Source organism: Eublepharis macularius, chromosome 3 (genome assembly GCF_028583425.1).
Source record: "Eublepharis macularius isolate TG4126 chromosome 3, MPM_Emac_v1.0, whole genome shotgun sequence".
NCBI classification, from domain to species: domain Eukaryota; kingdom Metazoa; phylum Chordata; class Lepidosauria; order Squamata; family Eublepharidae; genus Eublepharis; species Eublepharis macularius.
Window position 1 is genome coordinate 48,210,686 of NC_072792.1, and position 22,548 is coordinate 48,233,233.

General features: G+C 40.3%; 1 protein-coding gene across 2 annotated transcripts in view; it reads left to right on the top strand.

Annotated features, from left to right (window-relative positions):
• The window catches only part of EDAR (ectodysplasin A receptor), a 97,095-nt gene that overhangs the window by 64,627 nt on the left and 9,920 nt on the right, over positions 1-22,548 (top strand). For both annotated transcript variants that reach the window (XM_054974326.1, XM_054974325.1), the window contains exons 2-5: positions 8,414-8,482; positions 8,949-9,071; positions 10,858-11,039; positions 17,241-17,326. In XM_054974326.1, coding sequence (XP_054830301.1) covers positions 8,432-8,482; positions 8,949-9,071; positions 10,858-11,039; positions 17,241-17,326 — 442 coding nt within the window. In that variant the 5' untranslated portion in view covers positions 8,414-8,431. The remainder of the gene's footprint in view (positions 1-8,413; positions 8,483-8,948; positions 9,072-10,857; positions 11,040-17,240; positions 17,327-22,548) is intronic.

Sequence of the window (22,548 nt, forward strand, 5' to 3'; positions counted from 1 at the left end):
TGGTAGAAGCTGCTTCCGTAGCACAAGGATCTTCACTGTGTGACTGAAGGTAAGCTGTGGCAGCCTTTTTGTGGCTGGCCCCACCTCCTGCAGCAGCTGTTTTGTGGCAGCCATTTTGTAGATGTGCTCACTGAACTGTGTCAGAATTCCAAAGGTGCCTGCAGGCTCAAAAAGGTTGGGGATCCTTGCTCTACATGTATCTGGCTTCTAGTATAGGACATCCATGAAAAACTAGCAAGGCAATTTCAATGCCAAGAAGACCAGATCAAAAAGAAGATTGATGGGGAATGTAGATTGTCCTTTTCCTCCAAGGAACTTTGTACAAGAATGGAATATTGAAAACTGACCTAAAGTTGAAAAGACTGATGGCATTAAAGCCCTTTTTATCCAAAACTAGCCCACCTATTAAGCCTCTTAAAGAAGCCATGTCATCATGCCTAGAAGTATTCATAATTCCAGCCCTCAATTCCAGCGCACTTCCTCCCAGTAGCCAGAAAGGGCACGTGTAGAGTGGGCATGAGTTCAATAGGAAGGCCGCTTTTGCAGACTCCCAAAACTGAAGGAGATGTGTTGATTTTGTAAGGTTTATTTCCTGTTTGTTACAGCACCAGGCAAGGGTTCAGTGAACTCTGATAGGAGGCTCTATTGTTTAGGGAGCTGGTATGTGCAAAATAAACACTTTGCAGAAGACATTTTTTCTACATTCAGCATTAGACTCTCGTGTGTAAAACAGCCTCCCCTATAAAAAGGTACATTTACACATTATATTTATTTATATCCTGCTTTTCTGATAGAAACAAACAGGAGAAAGAGTGGGGGTGCTTCTGAATACACAGCATATCTTTCTCTGGATGAATTAGGAGATTGGTATGGCATAGGTAATTTCATCTGATGTTATTCCATGGCTAAAAATTGCCAAGAATAATTTCTCTAATGTTCAATTGTGTATTCTTTGCCTTGCTAATGATGTAATAATATACAGTGGTCAGTTGTCGATCGCCCATTTGCCTTGCTAATGTAGGTAATGTCAATTAATGCAATGCTTATGTCATAAAGATGTATCAAGCTTGCAGATGAAAGATACCCATACTAGAGGATTAGAAACTGCAATCTGAAATTTGTATACATTATTTACCCATTAAAACCTTGACAAAGGTGGCGGCTAGATTACCTTCAGGCACCAAACACATTTGCACATGGCTTTCACATACCTACCAGGGACAGCCTCAGTTCCCTAAAATGAAAAACAGACCTAACATTATTAAGCAGCAGTTTTATGAGGGCAAAAAAGAGAGAAGTCATAAATCTTTTATACAATAAAAGCACTACATACATGATAAAATAATAAAAGCAAGAATGTTCTTCCCCTTTGTATTGATTGTCTGACAATGAAGAGGAGAAAAGAAAAAAGCAGAATAACAGCTGAAGGAAGGAATAAAGTGGGATGTAATCAATGGAATCAAGTTGTAATGGAATAGGAGATGAAAATTAAAAGCAAAGAAATGTACTTTATCTGCTTGCCATATGGTGGGAGCCAAACAACTGCCCCTCATACACTAACTGAGAGGTGGGGATGGAGATAAGGACAGGAATACTTGTTTATCCTAGGAATTTCTTATGCCTGCCTCACCTCAAAGAACTGTCTGTCTAAAATCAAAATGAACACTAATGTAGAGGACAGCAGTCAAGCTTAAATTTCATTTAAACTTGCTATTTTATTGTCTCTTGGTTTCTTCTGTCTGGTCACTTGCAATGGCCTTTGGGTAAAATAATAACTGTACTTATATACTATTTTCTAGACAGATTAGTGCCCCACTCAGAGCGGTGAATAAAGTCAGTATTATTATTATCCACACAATATAGCTGGGGCTGAGGGGAGTGGCTTACCCAAGCCCACCTGTAGAGTTCATGGCAGTAATGGGAGTGGCATATATTTATGGATTAAGCATTATAACTATAATCTAAATTTAAAACAAAGAAAAGGAACTTCAAAGCACTTCATATTTCCAATTAACTAGCAACTGTCTCTGCCCAGAATTTACCTTTGAAGTAGATCTATCGGTATCATGGCTTGTGTTAATATAGAGTCTGTTATGTACGAACTCTTCCAGATAAATATACCAGGCTACTGTTAAGAATGTGCTTTGCCCAGTTTGTTGGGCTTCACCTAGAATTTTCACATGACATCACATACTAACATCACAAGGCAGGATTCTTGTCATCTGGCCTTGTTCTTCTGCCCCTCTCATAACCCCGCTTATGATTTCTCCTCCCTTTTTTCTTCTATTGTGCCCCTCTGCGTTCTCCTTTTGTATAGAAGGTCCTGGTCTGCCCAGCAGGAAACTATGGATTCCCTAATGGGACATACTTCTAAAACTTCAACAACGAAATAACTTGCAAAGCAGCTATTAAAACAATAGATTTTCAGCGTTTGTTTTTCAAAAAAGCACATTTCTAGGTCTTAAGACTGGCCATAGAAGGTGAAATATGCAGACAGTATGCAGTGCTCTGCATAATATATACAAAGGTAACTTGACCATTTTGCATTCATATTGTTCTAGTATGAGATGTTGCCAGTCCTGCCTGCAGCAGTTTAGTAGATCCATCTGATTTCCTGCTTCTTAAGTTTTAAGTTAACTGACATGGGGGTCCATACTAGTCTTTCTGCACTGTATGACTCGCTTCCTTCTAGTTTTATATTGGTACTTGAAAGAATATCATTCCCATTACTTGGCCATATCTGATCTTTAGTACTTGCCTGAGTATGCCAACAAGAAGCATATCTGGGGTTCTGCAAACTTGGAGTAGGGGCAAAACAGCAGTATAGCTCTTGGTTGCAAGGAGTCTCTGAGGCAGCACTTCTTAGGATTCACTTAACTGGCTGAAGTTACGGACTGATGCATTGATTTTGAGATTGTAGTCAGTTTCTTAATTGTATTGTGCAGAGAAACTTTTAGATTCGGTATTATTGTGTATGTTGAGAAATATTTGAGGCTGCAGTGCCATGCACCCTTATTTGGGCATTAGTCCCGTTTCATAGAAATTAGTTCTGAATGTGTTTGGATTAGACTTCACAGCTGTGGTCCTATTTATTCTTCATTGATAGTAGATGTTATGGAAACCAATGAAACTCCTCTGAAATCAACAGGCGGTGGCACAAAGCAGCATCCCAACATCTTAGTCCAGCTGACTATGAAGATTTTTCGTTTCTAACAATTAAAGTCAAATAGAGGTGGGCACAAACTGCAATACAAACAAAAAAACCCACACGAACCTGACAGATTCATGGTTCATTAACACACAGTTCATGCGACTGTGTGTTAACGAACCCCCACGACTTTTTTGGCCTGGTTTGTGTGATTTGTGAGCAGTTTGTGACCCCAGACATGCTGGCGCTGCTGAGGGGTGTGTGAAACTGACAGTCCCATTCCCCTGCTGCCAGCACGAGGTCTGTCAAACTGACAGCTCCTGTTCTCCTGCCACTTGGGGGGCAAGAGAACTGGGCTGTCAGTTTCACATGCCTCTTGCAGGCTTCACCCAATCGGATGAAGCCTGCATGGGGTGTTTTGAAACTAACAGACTTCTCCTGCCGCTTCGGGGCAACAGGAGAAGGAGGCTGTCAGTTTCAAACACCCCACACTGGCTTCAGAAGCCAGTGCCAGGTGTTTAAATTCCATGAACCGATTCGTCAACTGGTAAAAGTTCATGGAAGTTTGTGGTTCCTGGTTTGTGGAATAGCAACAAATCACGAATCAGGTGGTTCAGGTTTTTTTCGGTTCGTGCCCATGTCTAAAGCTAAATATTACAAACTAAACTGTGTGTTGTATTGTCGAAGGCTTTCACGGCCGGAGAACGATGGCTGTTGTGGGTTTTCCGGGCTGTATTGCCATGGTCTTGGCATTGTAGTTCCTGACGTTTCGCCAGCAGCTGTGGCTGGCATCTTCAGAGGTATAGCACCAAAAGACAGAGATCTCTCAGTGTGTGTGTTAGGATTCAGTTGTCAAGGGCTCATCTTGCAGGCAGAAAGAAACAAGAACCTCTTATGTGGGACGTTCTGCTTGCACATTAATTGAAGAGATATAGAGGCATGGACCTCCTTGTAAAGTTGCCATCCAGGAGATCTTCCAGAATGATAATTGATCTCCAGCATACAGACGAGGGGAGTACCTTTAGAAGATTTTCATGATGTTTTCTTCTCTTCCCTTCCCATGAATGAAATTTCCTTGTTTTAGTTGTTTGATTTTTAATTTAAAGCAGGTTTTTGCACAAAACTGATATATTTGTGGGTGGGGGGAGGATCTGCCCTTGTTCAGCTCAGCAACAGATGGCACCCAGAAAATGCAAGGAGTGGTAGGTACCTTATGAAACAGGAGAAAGACTGCTACCCGCTCTCTCTCCGTCTTCCCTATTCTAGCGGTGCAGCCGCAGTTGCCAATCTTCCAACAGTGCTGCTGCATTCTCCTCCTGCTGTCTCTCTCCGTCCTTGCCTAAAAACACACACACACACACACACAAACCTGACACCACCGGTCCGAAAGAGCAGAAAAGTGGGCAGGAGGCCTGGAGGGCTTAGAGCACAATTGCAGCAAAGCATGTCTGGCACTGCCAAGGAGGGAGAAAGCCCGGCCATCTGAAGCTTGGGAATGCCTGGGGAAAGCACTCAGGATTCGCAACCAGCTGCCATTGATGCGCTCAACTGAATGGAAAGGCTTTATTTTCACTTCAGTTGTACATGCAAATTTCATGCACAATTTTTTTTAAAAAATAAATAAAATTACCATCAAAAGTCAACTTTGCTAATTTAATTTCATTTATACCCCACCTTTCTCCCCAATGGGGACCCAAAGTAGCTTAAATCGTCCTTTCCTCCATTTTTTCCTCACAACAAACCCTGTGTGAGGTAGGTTAGGCTGAGAGTTTGTGACTGGCCCAAGGTCACCCGGTGAGCTTCCGTGGCAGAGCGGGGACTCAAAGCCAGGTCTCCCAGATCCTGGGCCATAACTGTAGCCACTGCATCACACTGGCTTTCTTTTGCTGAGGACTGCTGAAGCAGGAACAGAGAATGCAGATCGTAATGCGAATATATATATAATATTAAATGAAGTGTGGAACCACAATAATAAATCTGATTTCACCTAATCATGGAAGACTAAAAGGCTCTTGGTGTAGAAAGGGTCCATATTTCTTCTCATTATGTTTGAGCAATTCATTCCCCATTTTTATTTCTGCAATATAAATTTTTGGAGCCACAGTCTTCTAAGGCCCAATCCTGCTGAAGTCAAGCACCACAGATCTCCTAAATTTCCTCTCCCTTGAAAGGAACGGAACTTAAAAGTGTTTAACATTGGTTGGATTGTGTTCTAAAGAAACTATATCGCTTTCTTGTCTTTTTACTTTCCATATAGCAACTTGTCTGAGCTAGCCTTCTTGCTAGAAGGAACGTATGAGTTCACTGCTGGATGATAAAGCATTAAAATCTTGCTTAATCTATTTAGAAGTTAAAATTGGAGAGGGGGGCTATGAGATTTTATTTGATTTAATTGGGCATTGTTTTACACTTCTACAATGACTATACTTTAACTGGAGTTTCAGGAAAAGTTCTTAATTGTGACACAAACAAAAAAAAATGAATTTTTAGAAAGGCAATTAATGTGTTCTGCAAGGACCACACGGTTACAACCGCACCTCAATCATCTGAGATATTTAATTTGCTTAAATCCCTACAGCATGTTCTGTGTTGCAGCAGCAACACTATTTTTTCCGTTATGCTACAGGGCAGAATTTTTAACTCTTTCTTCAAACATTCTTTTTTTAAAAAAATAATTTTATGAGTTTTTAGGCATCCCTTATGCAGAAGTAGGGGATTTGTTGCCAATTTCCCACTTGCCCCCCTCCCCCAACCTGGAAAGGAAGAATCTTTCCAAAAATAAGAAGGCAAAATCATATTACAAGAACATGTGGGGAGAAGTACTGTGTAAAAATAAGGCCACTCTCCACCCAACACGAAGTTGCTAAAAAAGCAGGATGAAATTCGTGTTTTTAGAAATCATTTTGTATCTCCTATAAGCAAGAGCATAGCGGTTAAGTGGTTGGGTTGCGAATCAGCACTCTGCTAGTTTGATTCCCACCACTGCTATGAATCCTGCAGGTGGCCTTGGGTAAGCCACTCCTCTCAGCCCCAGCTGCATTATGAGGATAATAATAACACTGACTTCCTTCATGCACTGAGTGTGGCACCAATCTTTCCAGAAAGATGGTATATAAACACACTGTTGTTGGTGGTGTTATGAGAAATTTTGAGATAAACCTATTAAAACTGGAAACATGGACTCTAAAGCTTAGTCTTTAATTTCTAATGGAAATGAAACAAAAAAATGTCCGGCTGTGTTTGATTCCTCTCTCCTTCTCAAAGTAAGAGCACTTTCTACATTTTAATATACTTTGATGGCCAGGCAAGAAGACAACTGAGTAAATGAAGACACTATTATGATTTGAGCTGATGGCTGGCACCTTATTACTGGGCAATTCCTGGAGATTTCAGGGGTGGAGCCTGGGCAAGATGGGGTTTGGTGAGGGGAGGGACCTCAGCAGGGTATTATGCCATAGAATCCTCCCTTTCAAAGCAGTCATTTCCTCCACAGGATATTGTATCTGTAGTCTGAAGATCAGTTGTAATTCTGGAAGATCTCTAGGCTCTACCTGGAGTTTAGCAAGCCTATTACCAGCCCAGTTTGTATACCTTTAAAAATCAGCTGGGCTCAGACATTTAGCAGGTGAAGTTTTTCTTGGTGTGGGGTTACATAATGGAAAAGCTACACTAATTTGATATTCATGTGTCAGCTTGCTAGTAAAGACAGAGAAGCAGAGCCAATACCAAACGTCAACCATGGATTTCACTATGAGTAGGGAGTGCCCTATTCACTTACGAGTTAGGGAAGGAATTGACGGCGCATACTCTAGTATTGAAGACAATGAGGAAAGCCTGTTGAGAAGGAATTCCACAGAGAGAGAGCCCCACAGAGCTTTATATTACATTTGTGAACATGCTTCAGTTATGGCTGCACGGCACTTAAACAGATATCTCAACGGGCACATTTATAAACAGTAACCTTATAAAAAGGTAGGCTTGGTTTGAGCTAATGGAGTTGGATTGAGTGGTTAATTTAAAGTAAGAAATCTCAGAAGGGCTTAAGTTACATAACAAGAAGGAATATGTAATCTTTTTCAACATGAAAAAGGTGCTGGATAGAACAGTTGCTGAAGAGAACATACCCTAAGATGCTCCCGAGTTGTTGGGTCTGAAGGCTTTTGTGGACTGTATTTTGGGACTACCAATGTCTGTGCTGTTTTCATCTTCCTAACTGGTTCTTTATATATATATATAAATATAAAAATATAATATAATATAATATAATATAATATAATATAATATAATATAATATAATATAATATAATATAATATAAAAATATAAATATATATATATATAAAAAAAATCTGTTGGATACCCCATAGAAAATCACAGAAACACCCTCTTCTACCAAACATCAGAAAGTTGTTTGTGAACTTTTCTCCTTTAACTCAACTATTAATGAATTATAGTTCATATAAGAGAACAGTGAAGATCATGGCAGAGTGTAAAACCTATCCAACACCCCCCCCCCCATCATTGGTTACCACTTTCCCGCCCTTACCGACTTGCCCCTCCACTTCTACCATTTCTGGCTCTTCTTCAGACAGAAGTAATTTTAAGTAATTAACAACAGCAGTATCAATTAATTCATTTTCTTCTCCTTGCCAGTCTTTTCATCACCTGATAAAAGCTTCATTCATTTACCCACCTAGAAACCATTCATTTTAACCAAAATTAATAGACTACATCATCACTACATACGACTCCGAATTGCTTTGAACACAGTTTAAAAATTAAAAGGATTCATTAACAGGCATGCATAGCTCAATACAAACTCTAAAATGGTGTTGGTATGCCTTCACATCTTCCTCCTAGATCAATTTAAAACTTTAGGCAAAGAAATGATTGGCTAAGAACTCTATGGGCCAAAACTGACTGTGGCAAGCTAGAGAAGGGATGGGTAAGAAACAGCCTAATTTTACACGAGAAATAAGCAACAAGGACTTACACCAAACAAAGAGTTTGTAAGAATGCTAAGACTGGAGGCTGTGCACAGAGCAGCTGAAACTGAGTAGGGAAATTCAGGATTGAACTCCTATAGTAAAACACTTGGAACTGGGGGAGCCAAATTATTGAACAGGGATGCAGGTTTGGGTAGTATGGGATTTTTCTGCATATCTGTAAAATTTACACCTGCAGACAGAACAGAAATCAAAGTATCAGAGCTTAATACTTGGCTTAATATGGTATTTTTCTTGTACTAACTCATCTTTCTGTTTCAGATAAATCACCAGGATAATATGGTGTGCCTGGGAGAATGTAAATGGACTAACATGTTCCCTTTTCTCATGGTAGGTGTTTAAATTACCTCGGTTAAAGAGGGCTTTCTTAAAATCAAATTTGTAATCCAATTAACCTGGGCTACTATTATGTATTCAGTTTCAGAGTAAGGCTGACTGAGATTCATAAAAATATTTGCATCAATAGGGACTAGAAATTTAGCATTTTGCAGAAGTTGAGGTTACCTGGAAATTAATTTGCCTATTGTTCGTACCATTCCTTTGAAGACAATTTGTGTGTCCAGTAACACATTCTCCACTTTTGCTTTTGTAGAATTAAGCTGTGTGCACAGTTTTGTGTATATGAATGCTTGTCCATTAAACACCACTTCAGCTGCCAAACACCATTCTCATGAATGCTTGTCCATTAAACACCAGTGATTTCACTTTCCAGGGTATTTTTATTTGGTAAATGTGCTATATCCATAGAGGATATAGATGGGTAATGAAAATAACCAATATTTACCTTTGGTGGCAGGTGTCACTTGTGTATTCTGCTAATGCTGAGTATTCTAATTGTGGTGAAAATGAATACTATAACCAGACAACTGGAACATGCCATGAATGTCCGCAATGTGAGCCAGGAGAAGAACCCTATATGGTAAGGTGAAATTTTCTTAGACACCTTATTCTAGATAACAGTAATCTGAAAATTCATGTAGTGTAAGACATTATTAACTAGACTCCTCGCAATATTATATTTGCTTATGGAAATTCAGATTAAAAATTACTTCCACTTTACCCTAGGAATCCAGTTGGTCTCTAAGGTGCTACCAGACTCGAATCTTGCTCTTCTCCTTTTCCACATGCTAGATTTGAGTGAAAAAAATGGCTGCTGTGCAACATAAATGTGAGCCACAGTCACTTAAACAAGGGCCGTTTTCACACTACTAACCTGCTTCTGTAATATTGTGCAACATTGTGCAAAAAATGCGGAAGATAGCATCTTCTTGCGAGAGTTTTGTGCAACATTGTGCAAAACTCTCGCAAGAAGACGCTATCTTCCGCGGTTTTTGCACAACGTTGCAGAAGCAGGTTAGTAGTGTGAAAACGGCCAAGAAAGGGAATGTACATACACGGACTCTCATGTCTGTACCCCTACATCCATGCCATTGTTTGATGTGTTGAACCATTGCTAATGCTGTGCCTTGATTTCATTTTGTAAATGCTCTAACCAACACTTTCGTTTCTCTAATAGCCTGAGAACGCAACTGTCTTTGAAGCTCACAGAAGTGACCTTGTACTGTCTGAAATGCTACAGTTTACTTTCATGCATTCCCAGACCCTTTCCTGTGCAAACCTGTGGTCTAGCTGGGAGGGGGGAAATGAGTGGGTATTTAGAGTTGTACTTTCCTCAAGTCTCTATTGCTATCAAGGAAACGTGTACTGCTTAGATGCTTTCTTGCCTCTGAGTAATTCTATGGACATATATATGGAAATGACTGGATTTCTGAATAAAACCATTTAACCAAGAGCTTGGACTTCTTGTTGCAATGGTACAGGGACCTGTCTACCATATCCTGTCACCCATAGCCTGACATGGACTTTGCTCATACACACACACACACACACACATTCCTCTGAAACACTGTTTTACAGTATCAGTGAATAATTTTTTCCCCGTTTCTCTGGCTGGTACATAATATCATAAATCTCTTCATAGTTAAGAAAGTGGCTGCTGTACTCCTATCACAAGATAAGAAAACAACCATCATGTTCCAAGTAGAGTTTTAAAGCAGGCTGGCACAGGCAGCTAGGCAAGCTGTGATTCTCTCTGAGGCACTTTCAGATAATCAGATTGCATCAGAAACATCATTTGGCCTATATACCGTATAGCCTTGGGCTACCATTACGTTTTAAGAGAGGCCATATTTTGTATTGAGCAAAGCTGAAGGGCCAACAACAATTTGGCTCCACCCGTACCTATGGAATCCAAGATGGAGGCACAGGCCTCTGTAACATTTTCCTCCCAGTCAAGACAGCGCCACAGATGCTCTGCCTGCAGTTTTCATTTTCACATCTCAGCGGCTCACTCTGGTTTGTCATTGCCTTGGCTTGTGTATGAGGATTGGCAGCTGAAGTGCTTAAGTAGGAAATTTTGACAGTCTCAGTTCAGATGACTAAGAACATGCTTCTCATTTTGTACACTACTGAGTTTGAAAACAATATAGGCCTTAGATAGGCAGGGCATTCTCTCCACACACACACATCCATGCCATTCCCATTTAATCTTGTCATTAAAACAAAGAACGGCTCACAAAATTAGTCATCAGATGAAGCAACCACAAATGGGGTGGGGGGAGGGAGGAGCTTGTTAATATCCCCTTTTCCTTAAAAGTTAATAAAAGTGCATCTATTTTAAGGCAGTGACATTTTTATTCCTACAGACATGTGGATATGGTACCAGAGATGAAGACTATGGCTGTGTCCCTTGCCCATCTGAAAAATTTTCCAAAGGCGGGTATCAGATATGCAGGCGGCACAAGGACTGTGAGGGGTTCTTTAGAGCAACAGTAATGACCCCTGGAGACCAAGAAAATGATGCTGAATGTGGACCGTGTCTTCCTGGGTAAGGACCTAAGCCTTTGTGCTCTCTCTCTCTCTCTCTCTCTCTCTCTCTCTCTCTCTCTCTCTCTCTCTCGTTTATAAGCATATTTGTTTTATTTGTGTTGCTAGCCACGAGCTACCTTCTGCATCTGATTAAGTACATGATAATTAACCCTATGTACATAATAAAAACTCCTTAGAAACAATGTTTTCAATCAAAGAAAATAACAGATGTTATTAAAGCAAATGAAATATAAAACCAGCATCTTATGGCAGGAAACGGAGGGGGGTGAAATTTTGGCCCACATACAGAAAGTGTAGCTGAGCAGAGTATTATAGCACATTGTAGATATATTGTTAATAAAAATCAGCACATGAAATCAATATTGTTTCTTGGCTACCAAAAGGAGATTTAAGTGACTGACATAGCCATAGTTTTAAATAAAACTCTACAGTGTTGCCAGATCTCTGTTGACAGTGGCATTACACACACCAGTGACATTTTAAAAATGCCATGACACAATTTCAAAGTACTATGGTTTACTGCCTTGAGTCTGAGGAAATATGACAGAACAGAAATGTTTCAAATAAATAAATATTATCAGTTAGAGAGAAAACATGTCTTCTTTTTGTTTTACAAGGCTGGCTGTTTATTTATGTATTAGAATTCTACTATCCCTATTCTACTATTCTACTAGCGCATTCTGTACAAGGGACATATTTCAGCAGCACTGTTCATGAACAGGAATTCTAGGGATCTTCCACTGAAGAATAAAAACTGCTTTTTGAGAAGGTTAATGGCGTTTATGTGTGGGGGTGGGGGGGTTGTTGTTTGACATTGGTTCCAGTTTTGCTCTCCAGTGATACAGAGAGGCAGCTGAGGAATGGAAGATCAGGAAAATGGTATTGGCTCGCTATTCTAGGTAGTTTGTTGTTGTTGTTAATTTCTTATTCTACTTATCATTGAAAATGATGTCACAGAATTATAGTCTTGGAAAGAAATCCAGGCCTCATCATCTTGCCTACATATTATGGGGATCTCATATACACACACACACACACGTTATTCTACAGTTTAGAATTCCATAAAGCAGAATAAAGAACAGCCATAAGCACTACCCTTGGGAGCCTATGTGCTGAATTCCAGAGTTGTCTTTCAACTCGGTTAGCCTACTGGCCTACATCACTGTCTGCTGAATCACGATTCACGACTAGATCCGAAAGCTGATAATCTATTCTCAACCTGAGCATATAACACAGGAAATGGAATGTTTTTTTCCCCCACTTACACAGCATGAAAGAGCTTGGGATGGGGGAAATTGGAGCCAGGAAAGATGTGCTTTATGGAATATCTTTCTTGCCCCTAGACTTGGATGCTATGACCGTGTTCTGCACATGCTTCACTCCAGCTGTAGCATTTCCTCTGCTGCTAGTGCTTCCATTTGTGCAAGACCAATAGTTTTCAATTAGCCTTAAGCAAATGGAAGTGCTAGCAATAGAGAAAGTGAGCTGCATTGCAGCCAGATAAATATGGTAAGAAGACCCAGGCCATGATATTAAAAGGACATGAGAGCTCATGGTTTGCATGCCACAATGCATTTTTTTAAAATTTACAGGCTGATAGTTTCTGCATACCTAGAGAATATGCAGGCCCCTGCCTGGTTTTGTGGTTGGTCCTGTTTCCTTGTCCTACTGATAAACACTATCAAGTTTGCTATCTGGAGGATAAAGATAAAGATAACACAGATCAACCATAAAGAACGACAATAAAAATTCCAGTGGCCACTAACCAATCTGATATGAAGAGAAATTAAGGACATGAGAATTTCGCTGCTGGACAAGAGCATGGGCCATTGAATCAAGCATTTTGTTTCCAGCAACAGCCTGCCATATGCCCTCAGACTAAAGCTGAATGTTGCCTGAAATATCCTTCATAAACTCATCAAGCTTGGCTTTTAAAACAAATTGACATCTATTTGCTCCATATATCCCCTGCTTTAGTTGTAAGAAACATTTTGATCTCTAGTTCTTGTGTGTGTGTGTGCGTGCATGTGTGTGTGCGTGCATGCGTGTTTGTGCACGTGCACATGCATGCACATGCGTGCCTGCCATTAAGTTACAACCGACTTATGGTAACCCCAGCAAGGAGTTTCAGGGCAAGTGTTGTCATTCCTTTGCAGAGCAACCTGTCTTCCTTGGTCATCTTCCATCTAAGTAACAACCCTGCTTAGCTCCCAGGATTTGGTAAGATGGGGCTATATCATGCCACCACTCCACTTCTTAGTGAACAGTTTATTCCATTTACTATGGTGGTTCTTAGCTTTTAATCCTCTACTACTCACCAACTACATAATACTGAATGCTCCTCAAGTCACAAGTTAAAAAAATTAGGGTATTAAAAATGATACTCCAAACAAGACAATGTTATTTATAGAAGTACAGGTATGATTATGCATTCGATACACAGATCTCAGGCAGACATTCAATGAGCCTTGTGTGCTTAGAGGCCATTAGCCAACTCCTAGCTGATTCCTAATTGCTGTGTGCCGCTTTTTAAGGGCCTGGGCAAGAAATTTAGGTTCTAGGGTTTTATCTTCAGCATGGTGTGAGCAGTATAAAACAACTCACCACTCTAGCTGTCGAAAACCCTTGCAAGTAACTGCCTAAAATCCTAATACTCCTCCCTACTTGCTTCCAAAATTCTGAATACTCTTCCAGTATTTACAGAACATCCTCTGGGGAGGGAGACACTCTATGGCCCCTGTTCAAATCACTGATTTAGTTCTATAGAAAGTAAAGTTAGGCCTTAGGGGAGAACTTGCAGACCTCCTCAAACGCATGTCTGCTATTTAACATGAATGGGGTTGCATTGGAAGGGAGAATGGGTAGGTGGGATAAAGATGATAATTTTTCTGATTGCAAATGAGCCTGCAGGTTGTTTTCTCTGCTTCCAGTCTTTTTAAGTCTTAAAATCTAATCATGGGAAAGGGGATTTTTTTTTTAAAGAAGCAGGGGTGGTATTTGCTGGAAAGGTTCAGTTACCTTATATCTCTCCCACCCACTGATTCTTCCTGCAACTTCCGCTTACAGTAACATAACAAAGCAAACAGCATATTGGAAGCTCCCACATTTGTTTCATAGAATGTCATTCCATTATTTAAAATATGAGTTCTGTTCAATCTTTTTAGACCTCAGCTGCTTAGGACCAGTCCCCCGAAAGAATCATTTTAGAGTGACGTTGCTCTCAGAATAAAAGATGTAAAATTGTCTTGTAAGACCACCATCACATAATAGTCACAGTCTAAATCCTCTAAAACACTCGTTCTCAACCAGTGGTATGTGTGCCACTGATGGACCACAGTTTTTATAATAATTACTGAGAACTTGTTCACCCTCAATCACCATGTCCACCTGTAATGATAAATATAGTAGCAGAATGCTTATAAACATATAAATGTCTCTCTTAGGAAAGGTAGGTTTTTTGTTTATCTCGGTTTGGGACTTGTGTTTTTTTTCATAGAATTATTAGTGGGCCATATGCCAAAGGCTGAGAACCACAGTTCTAAAGCACATGCCTTCTAAGACATCCTAAAATATTACCATGCAAAGGCTGTTTGTGTAAATACGAAGGGCATCATTTTGCCTTCCGTATCTCAAAGAAAAGTCAGAGGCTAGAAAGAGTGCCTTATAAAAACAACACATCCTCGGATTTTCTGTCATCATTTCTTTTTTTCAACTCATACTGTGGTTTGTTAAACCCATTCCCAATGTTTTTTACATGCTAGGTGCAGCCTAAGGTAACATGTAGAAAGCTAGGTTTTAAAGTTCATTTGAATTAAATGCGTAGTGAAGAGTTCTCTTGAGAAACAAAAATACAGTGGCATGGCTTCTAGGCACTGTCCTGGATCTCTTTTGTGTGAATAAAAGAACAATTTGTCACACTGTATTAGGATGATAAATCAAGTATTTCTTCTGCTTGGTGTAACTGTCTGAATAGATAAAAAAGACTCTAAATTGTGGTTCCAAACTACCCAGATTTACATTAGAAAACTATATATATCTTTGTAGGATTGTTACATGGTACATTGTGGTAGCCATTTGGAAGCACAATTATGAATTGCCTATAGCGTGATATTCCCCCGTCCCCTACATGGTCGTAAAACACACACACAAACCTAAGCCACTTCACTAATCCAGTGGAGCACGCTGCCTTCTAGTTAGCTCTTCCTGGTAACAGGAAACCTTGGGAACTAGTTTTATCAGCCACTTTTCAGCGGCAGAACCTTGATCACTTGTAGAAAGCCTCCAGTTGTAGAGCCAATATGGAAGCTAAGGTGACTGAATGAAGAGACGGCTGCAAAATATAAGAGGAGGAATGTCATGTGGAATCCCGCCTGACCCTCACATGGCTTCCCAGTAGCTGAAGCAAACTGAGACCCAACATTGCCAGGAATCAGGCATGCCCCAATAAATATGAGCATATTCAAGTCTTTCGTGCATTATTTTGGAAGGGGATGAAGAATCAGAAAACTGAGATGGATACATGCTGACCTGTTGACATTTGACTTTGATGTGACCATTTTTGCCTTGTGAAAAACATAGTGACTTTGGAGTTTATTGTATTTTTATCCCTTGATGCAACCACGAAGTCTTTTTTGTTTTGACTGTGAATTCTTTCTTGAAAGTCAAGGCTAGAAGTGTCTGGTTAATATAGGATGCTTCTGGGGGGAAAATAGAACTAACCTTCTTAAGTGAAGATTATATATGAAAGGATAACCTGAACAGAGATGAGGAGACAAAGTATGGACTTGAAAAGGAGACACAGAGATGCTAATGCTCAAAAGCTGTACATGAGTGCTCACAAATAATTAAACATGCATATCTCGGACCCAAACTGCCAGAACAAATGTTCAAAAAATGGAATAATTCTCCTCTTGCTTATGAGGTTAAAACAGATACCACCAAAATAATTGGGCTTCTTTTGTATAGGGTCCATACTTCCAATAGTCTTAGGCTCCTCAGAGAGCTATAGGCAGCAGAAAGTTCTAACTATCTGCTGGGGCAGCTCCAGAAGATTAGACTGTCTGCTACACATTTGAAGGAGATACTTAAAAAGAGTATACGTTGTTAGAACTAATTCCTGGGTAGGTCTGTTGGCACACACAAAAGGGATGCTGTACAGCCCAATGCATTGCGTGATAAAACTGAAAGCAAAATCGAAAGAGGTGCTTACTTTTGCATAAGCAGAAGCATGAGAGCTGTCATAAGGGGCTGTCACTATATTGATATAATTCATAATTTAGAGACATTCCCTTATATGCCAGTGTTAGAAAGCTAGTAATTTGAGGTCACAACCTTAGTTCTAGAACATGGCTGTTAATTATTAAAATCTGCTAGGTCTTTGTCTGTGAACCCAAAAACATTTCAACATCTGTTAGAGTTTTGTTAAGGAGACTGGTCTTCTGCTAAAGATACAGAATGCCAGAGAAATCAGTCGTCATCAGAAAAATTAACTTTTTGGGGGAGAAATTATGGCTTGGATTCTATCAAAAATTAGTTCTGACAAAGGCCGTTTCCACACACGTTGAATAATCCACTTTCAATACGCTTCAGTTATCCTTTAGAAGTGGATTTTTTGTTCCACACATGGAAAATCAGTTACAAATGTTCACTAAGGCATATTGAAAGTGGATTATTCAACGTGTGTGGAAACGGCCAAAGTTTCTGTCAATTGAGCATTGTTGTCACCTTTCTCTCCCATTTCAGCCCCGCATGCCCTCCCAATGCTGTTCCTGATGGGCCAGAACCTCCAGAAACAGCATGAGAGGTTTGCAGAGGGGAGAAGTGGTGGAAATTGTCCCCTTTCCATTAGTGGGAATGGTTGGTGGGATCCAGCTTTATCCTCGTGTAGGAAAACTCGTTTCAGGGGCATGCAGTGCGCTACATTGCAAGTTCAGTGGACAAATGCACATTGTTTCAGGCAGTGATATTGCCCTATGTCATGTATCTGTAATGCATGATTAACCTCATTTATGATACTAGTGAAGGATAAAGAGAGGTGTTTCTCACCAAGCAAGAGAAAAGTAGATAATGCCATTAAATGAGGTATACAAAATTTAAAATAGTGATTTCATCTCGAACTGTAATTGATTACTTCTCAACCATACTTAAAAGCAAGGAACTCAATTATATTGTTTTGTCTTGTCTTGTCCTTTCATTATAGTTACTACATGCTGGAAAACAGGCCAAGGAACATCTATGGAATGGTTTGCTACTCATGCTCACTGGCACCTCCCAACACCAAAGAATGTAAGTGCTCTTGGCTTCATTTCTACTTGAATGCATTTCTATTGGGAAACTTCTAAAATACTCTTCAAAGCTGCCATGAGCAGCAATATGCCAGCTGAGAGTGGACAGTTCTGGCGCTATCAGTGTGATAAAATTCAACCGCTGCTGAATCAGAAATTGAAGTCTTTTTCTGTGCAAGGGGTGAAGTAAAAGGGGTTTTTTTTGGACGAACTGTTCTCTTTTTAGAGTAGCAGAGTTTCTCTTGTGTGCAGTTTTTCATTGCAGCTGCGATGGCATTTTTAGCATCAGCAGTTCAGAAGACAGCAGCATCGACATGAGGCATACACGCACCTGCCTATAACTGGATGCATAATATTGTGTACACAAGCTTCCTATATGAGTTTGCATATAGCCTTGTAGAAGTAGCCTCAGGGTTCAAGACTGGTCTCCTCCCTCCACTTCTTTCCCTTCCCCTGTCAAGTTGGAAGTGTGGGCAGGTTTCTGCACTTAACAGAGACAAACCATATGCCATATCCTGTTTTCATACAGCTGCCGATTGAATTACCTGAATTGCTTCAAGTGTGTTTAAGTGTTTCATGAGGAAGGACATGTTTCTGCCTCTTAAGTATTCGACCTGTTGGAAATATTAATAATTTTAGGTGACATGCAATTAACTATGGCTCTTACATTTCAGTTTAGCCAGGTCACATTACAGACCAGTGGAGACCATCTTCTGAATCTAGACTAACACAGAACATTTTAAAAAGAAGCATCATGTTTACTTTTGGTCCATCGTACTAAAGAAGGAGACCACAGTAAATGAAACCTCATGCACTGAAAGATTTTTAAGGGCAAATTCTGGTTTCCTCAGTAGCAGCATATTTAGCAGAAAGGCTGATGGGCCCCCAAAATCACCGTGCTAGCTGGTTTCTTTACAACATTCCTGTTCTATTACTTACAGTTGGTGAAAAGTGCAGAACTAACACTTGTATTGTTATGGGCGATTCCGCACGTCCCGGCATAGCACTATACTCGCTCAATGAGGGCGTTTTCCTGGCGCGATTTCTGACATCATCGCGCCTTGAGAGCAGCTTTGAGGCGTGATGACGTCAGAAATCACGCCAGGAAGATGCTCTCATTATGAGAGTATAGTGCTATGCCGAGACGTGTGGAATTGCCCTATATTTCATCAAGTTTCAAAGGTCAAAATAGAGGAATTTCCTTGTGCAGCAGTATAAGTCTTTGAGTTGTTCTGCATAAATCTTTATAGAAAATATGTGAGGCTTAGAACCCAAGCTAAAATAGTTTGTTAGGTGTGATGGTGGTGAGTGCCCTCAAATCATAGCTGACTTATGGCAACCCCTGGTGGAGTTTTCATGGCAAGAGACTAACAGAGGTGGTTTGCCATTGCCTGCCTCTACAACCCTGGTCTTATTGGAGGTCTCCCATCTAATTACTAACCAAGGCTGACCCTGCTTAGCTTCTGAGATCTAACATGATCAGGTTCACCTGGACTATCCAGATCAGGGCCATTTGTTAGGTACCTCTAGACCCATCACATGATCACAAATCCTTGAGAGTAAATGAGAATGCTCAGCTCACATCAAGCAAAACAAACAAGTCCACTCCAAGGTAGCAAAACTCAAACCCTGCTGAATGCAAGAAAAAAAAATCTATATACTCTGTTTGAGATTTTGGAGACACATTATGGAAACTCAGTGGAAGTATGTCTCTTTCAGGACAAATGCAAATAGGGTCTCAACAACTCTCCTTTTACTTTCTAGCACAAATGTATATCCCTTCCAAATATATGGGGGAAATGGGGTATACGCCACAAAAAGGGTCCTGATGGTGTAGGAATGAGAGATAATGGGAAAAGGAACATAGATGAGTAGCGGAACAGACTGCCAACATGAAGTCCCAAGTTCTGTCTTTTACATCCCTAATTAAGGGAACTGAAGAATAGGTTTTCTGAGACTCTGGAGGGCCATGGCTTCTCAAGAGTGGCATCCAGATGTATTAAAATTCTGCCTCCCTGTATAAGGCAGCTCTTTACCTGGATTTAATCCATATTTCAGTTTTACTGCATAACTGAAGTTCCCAGATGTGTATATTGATGCATCTGTGAGTTAATCGTTAATTGAGCAGAGCAAAAGGTGCTTCCATTACTATATGCTTGAACTCAACTGGATTAAGCAAAAAAAAGTATAGTGTAGCTTGCTTGAAAATGCCACAAGCTATAGCCTGTTTGATAATCTAGAAGCAGAAAGTGTAGCATATGATTTGCTTGCATTAACTGAAATGCAGTGGAACAGAGTGGACAGGGGTCATTGTTGACCTATTACAACTTGTAACAAGCTGTTGTTGGTTGGTAAGGTGCTACAGGACCTGAATCTTGCTCTTCTACTTCAGACCAACATGGCTACCCAGTTTATAACAACTGTATGTGCCTCTGCTATCTTAAGTCACATATCTAGTGTACTGCAAGGAATCTCACAAGCCTAGTGAGCTGTCAGATAGATGAGGCCACCAAAGCCCAATTCATAGGTTGAAGAAAGTATGAGAATGCCCATGCCATCCAACAATTAAGATCAAAACCTCAGTGGGTAAAGTGCTCAAGACAAGTACAATACCGGAGGAATCAACAAACCTTTTGGCCTCACTTTCTGGTGTGTTTCAAAGGCTAGATTAATTGTATTATATTTACATTATACGCTAATTACACAGAGCCTCGCCCATTTCTCCTGGAACTAAGTATGGCACAAGGAATAAACCAAAGGCAAAAAGCAGCAATTAATTTTGAGTAGTTGGATGAAAATAAGAAGAGGAAAATGTAACACTAAAAGATGTTACATGCTATTTTGCAAAAATGAACGGGCAGCAACTTGTCCTGTCAAAAATACAAGCTGATCTGAAGGGCCGTCTCTTTAAAGTTCATATTTTAGGTGCATATCATAATTTGCATTATGTTTTGCATCAAGCTGAATGATACCAAACAACAATGTATAGACATACCAATGTTTTCCATACCACTGAAAGTAGTCAGCTTAGACAGTGCCAAACAGTTGTTGGAGCTGAGGAAGAGATGGACCTACATTCTGTGCCCTCAATTGGGGAACAGGTGATGTCTATCAAAGCTAAGCGTGCCCACCATTTGCTAAGACCCCGCACACTCATGGTGGATCCTTCAGTGAAGCCATTTGATGGCTATGGATTCTTTAACCTATGTTGGACACTTCTGTGCATTTGGATCCCAGTTCACAAAGAGATCAACATTTCTGCTTCTGTGTACGGCCTGAACTTGATTGACTGGTATCCATATCTCTCCCTGTGTCTTTATCCCTCTACATATACATCCATGTACATTTCTACAGAGAATTTAATCATCATGGCATTTGTTTTCACTCTGCCTGGAAAAGCAGTCTCTTGTACAACATTACAAGCTGTTTTGAGATAACCCTGGGATTCAAAATTGGCTTGCAATTAGGTACAGAGGAAAAAGTATACAGAAAATGCCTCCTGGCATGTGCAAATCTGTCCTTCAAATTGTAGGAAATGCATCTGATTTTTTAAAAACCTTGTCTCCTTGTTTTCAATTCTTCAGAATCTTTTAATGCCTCATGTTTACATTTCTCTCTGTAAAGAAGAGAACATGAAACTTTGAAAACAAAATTTAAAAACCACTGAGATTCTGAGGACCATGGGCAACTCCCAAGGGCAATATATGGTCCTTCACCTTTCCCTGAATTATAGCTCAAAGTCCTTAAATTACAATCAAAGTGTTTACATAAACATCAGTATAAGCCGTTTCCAAGTAATAGGGACAGCCTTGCACAGGGAGGATTGTGGACTGTGTGACTAAATTACATAACTTTGTGAATACATAAACTGAGATCCTCTTGCCCCAGCACCCCAAATATGACCCAAGGTAATAAAGACAGACACCAATTATGTGGGCTCAACTAGTTTCTTTATTAACTTTCAATTTTAAGTGCTCATTTCCATCAATGCTTAATACCATAAGCTGACTCTTTTGAGGGTGGGCTGCACTAGGAATCCTCCCTGGATGCCCACCTGGCAAGCCCACCCTGGCTCCAAACCTGGCTGGTGGCTCTCACCTGCCTTGTTTATCATAGCCTGCACAGCCTCCTGTGCCGAGAGGTGCCCACCTTCATCTGCCTCCCCTGACTGGCTGTGAGGTACCTACCAAGCTCAGGAGAAGCTGCTCAGCAGCACCCCGGGTGCTCCTTGACAGCACCACCCAACCACCTGGCATGTGATGGCCTGGTCTGGACATATATCCCCCATTGCTGAGATGCCTTAGGGTGTTTGCCGATTAATCCTACTTATCCTGAGCAATCCGCCCTATTCTTGCAAACTAGTTGTGGCCTAACCAGTTTTTACCAGGCCTATTTAAACTCCTATGACCAAATATATCATGGAGCAGGTGAAAAACAGGCCCCCTCTCTTGTCTATCTGAGGGAAACCCCAAACATTCCTGCTCGGCCCCAATTGGCAACCAGCTATTCCCCTGATGTATTTAGGGAGGGAGGGTGGCTTGATCACTGTGGTGAATGGAGGCTGAGGGAGAGGGCAGCGTGCTACATCCCTCGCTGCCCCGTCTGGATTGACTGAGCCACCTACCTCAGCTTCTACCCATCACACCTTGTGACATATGCAAATTATGTGGGCTGGGGCAAAACCGGTCCATTGCTGAATGTGATGAACTTCACTTTTGGGTATAGCTGCTGCTTAAACAGAAGAATAAATGAGAGTGAATGAATAAGAGCTTTCCCGGCAATAGGATGAAAAAATATTTCAGGAACCAATTCTCTGATTCATTTCCAAATTAATATAACTTGAAGCGCAGAAGTCATACATACATACATACATACATACATACATACATACATACATACATACGTATGTATATATATATATATATATATATATATACACACACATATATATAAATATACACATATATATACACACATATATATAAATAAATATAAAAGGGCTAGCCAAATAAACCACTTCGTAAAACATTTCATAAAAACAGAAACTATTTGGGTTTTAAATGAAAGTGTATATAATAAAGTGTATAGATCAAGTGTATTTAATAAAGAACATACAGTTTTTCCTATACTGAGACTAGCAGTGCTCGAAAGGTTCTTTTGCCAGAATTGTAGGAAAAATTCATTCGGAGTCAATGAACTGTATACTTTGTTGGCCAGGTTTAA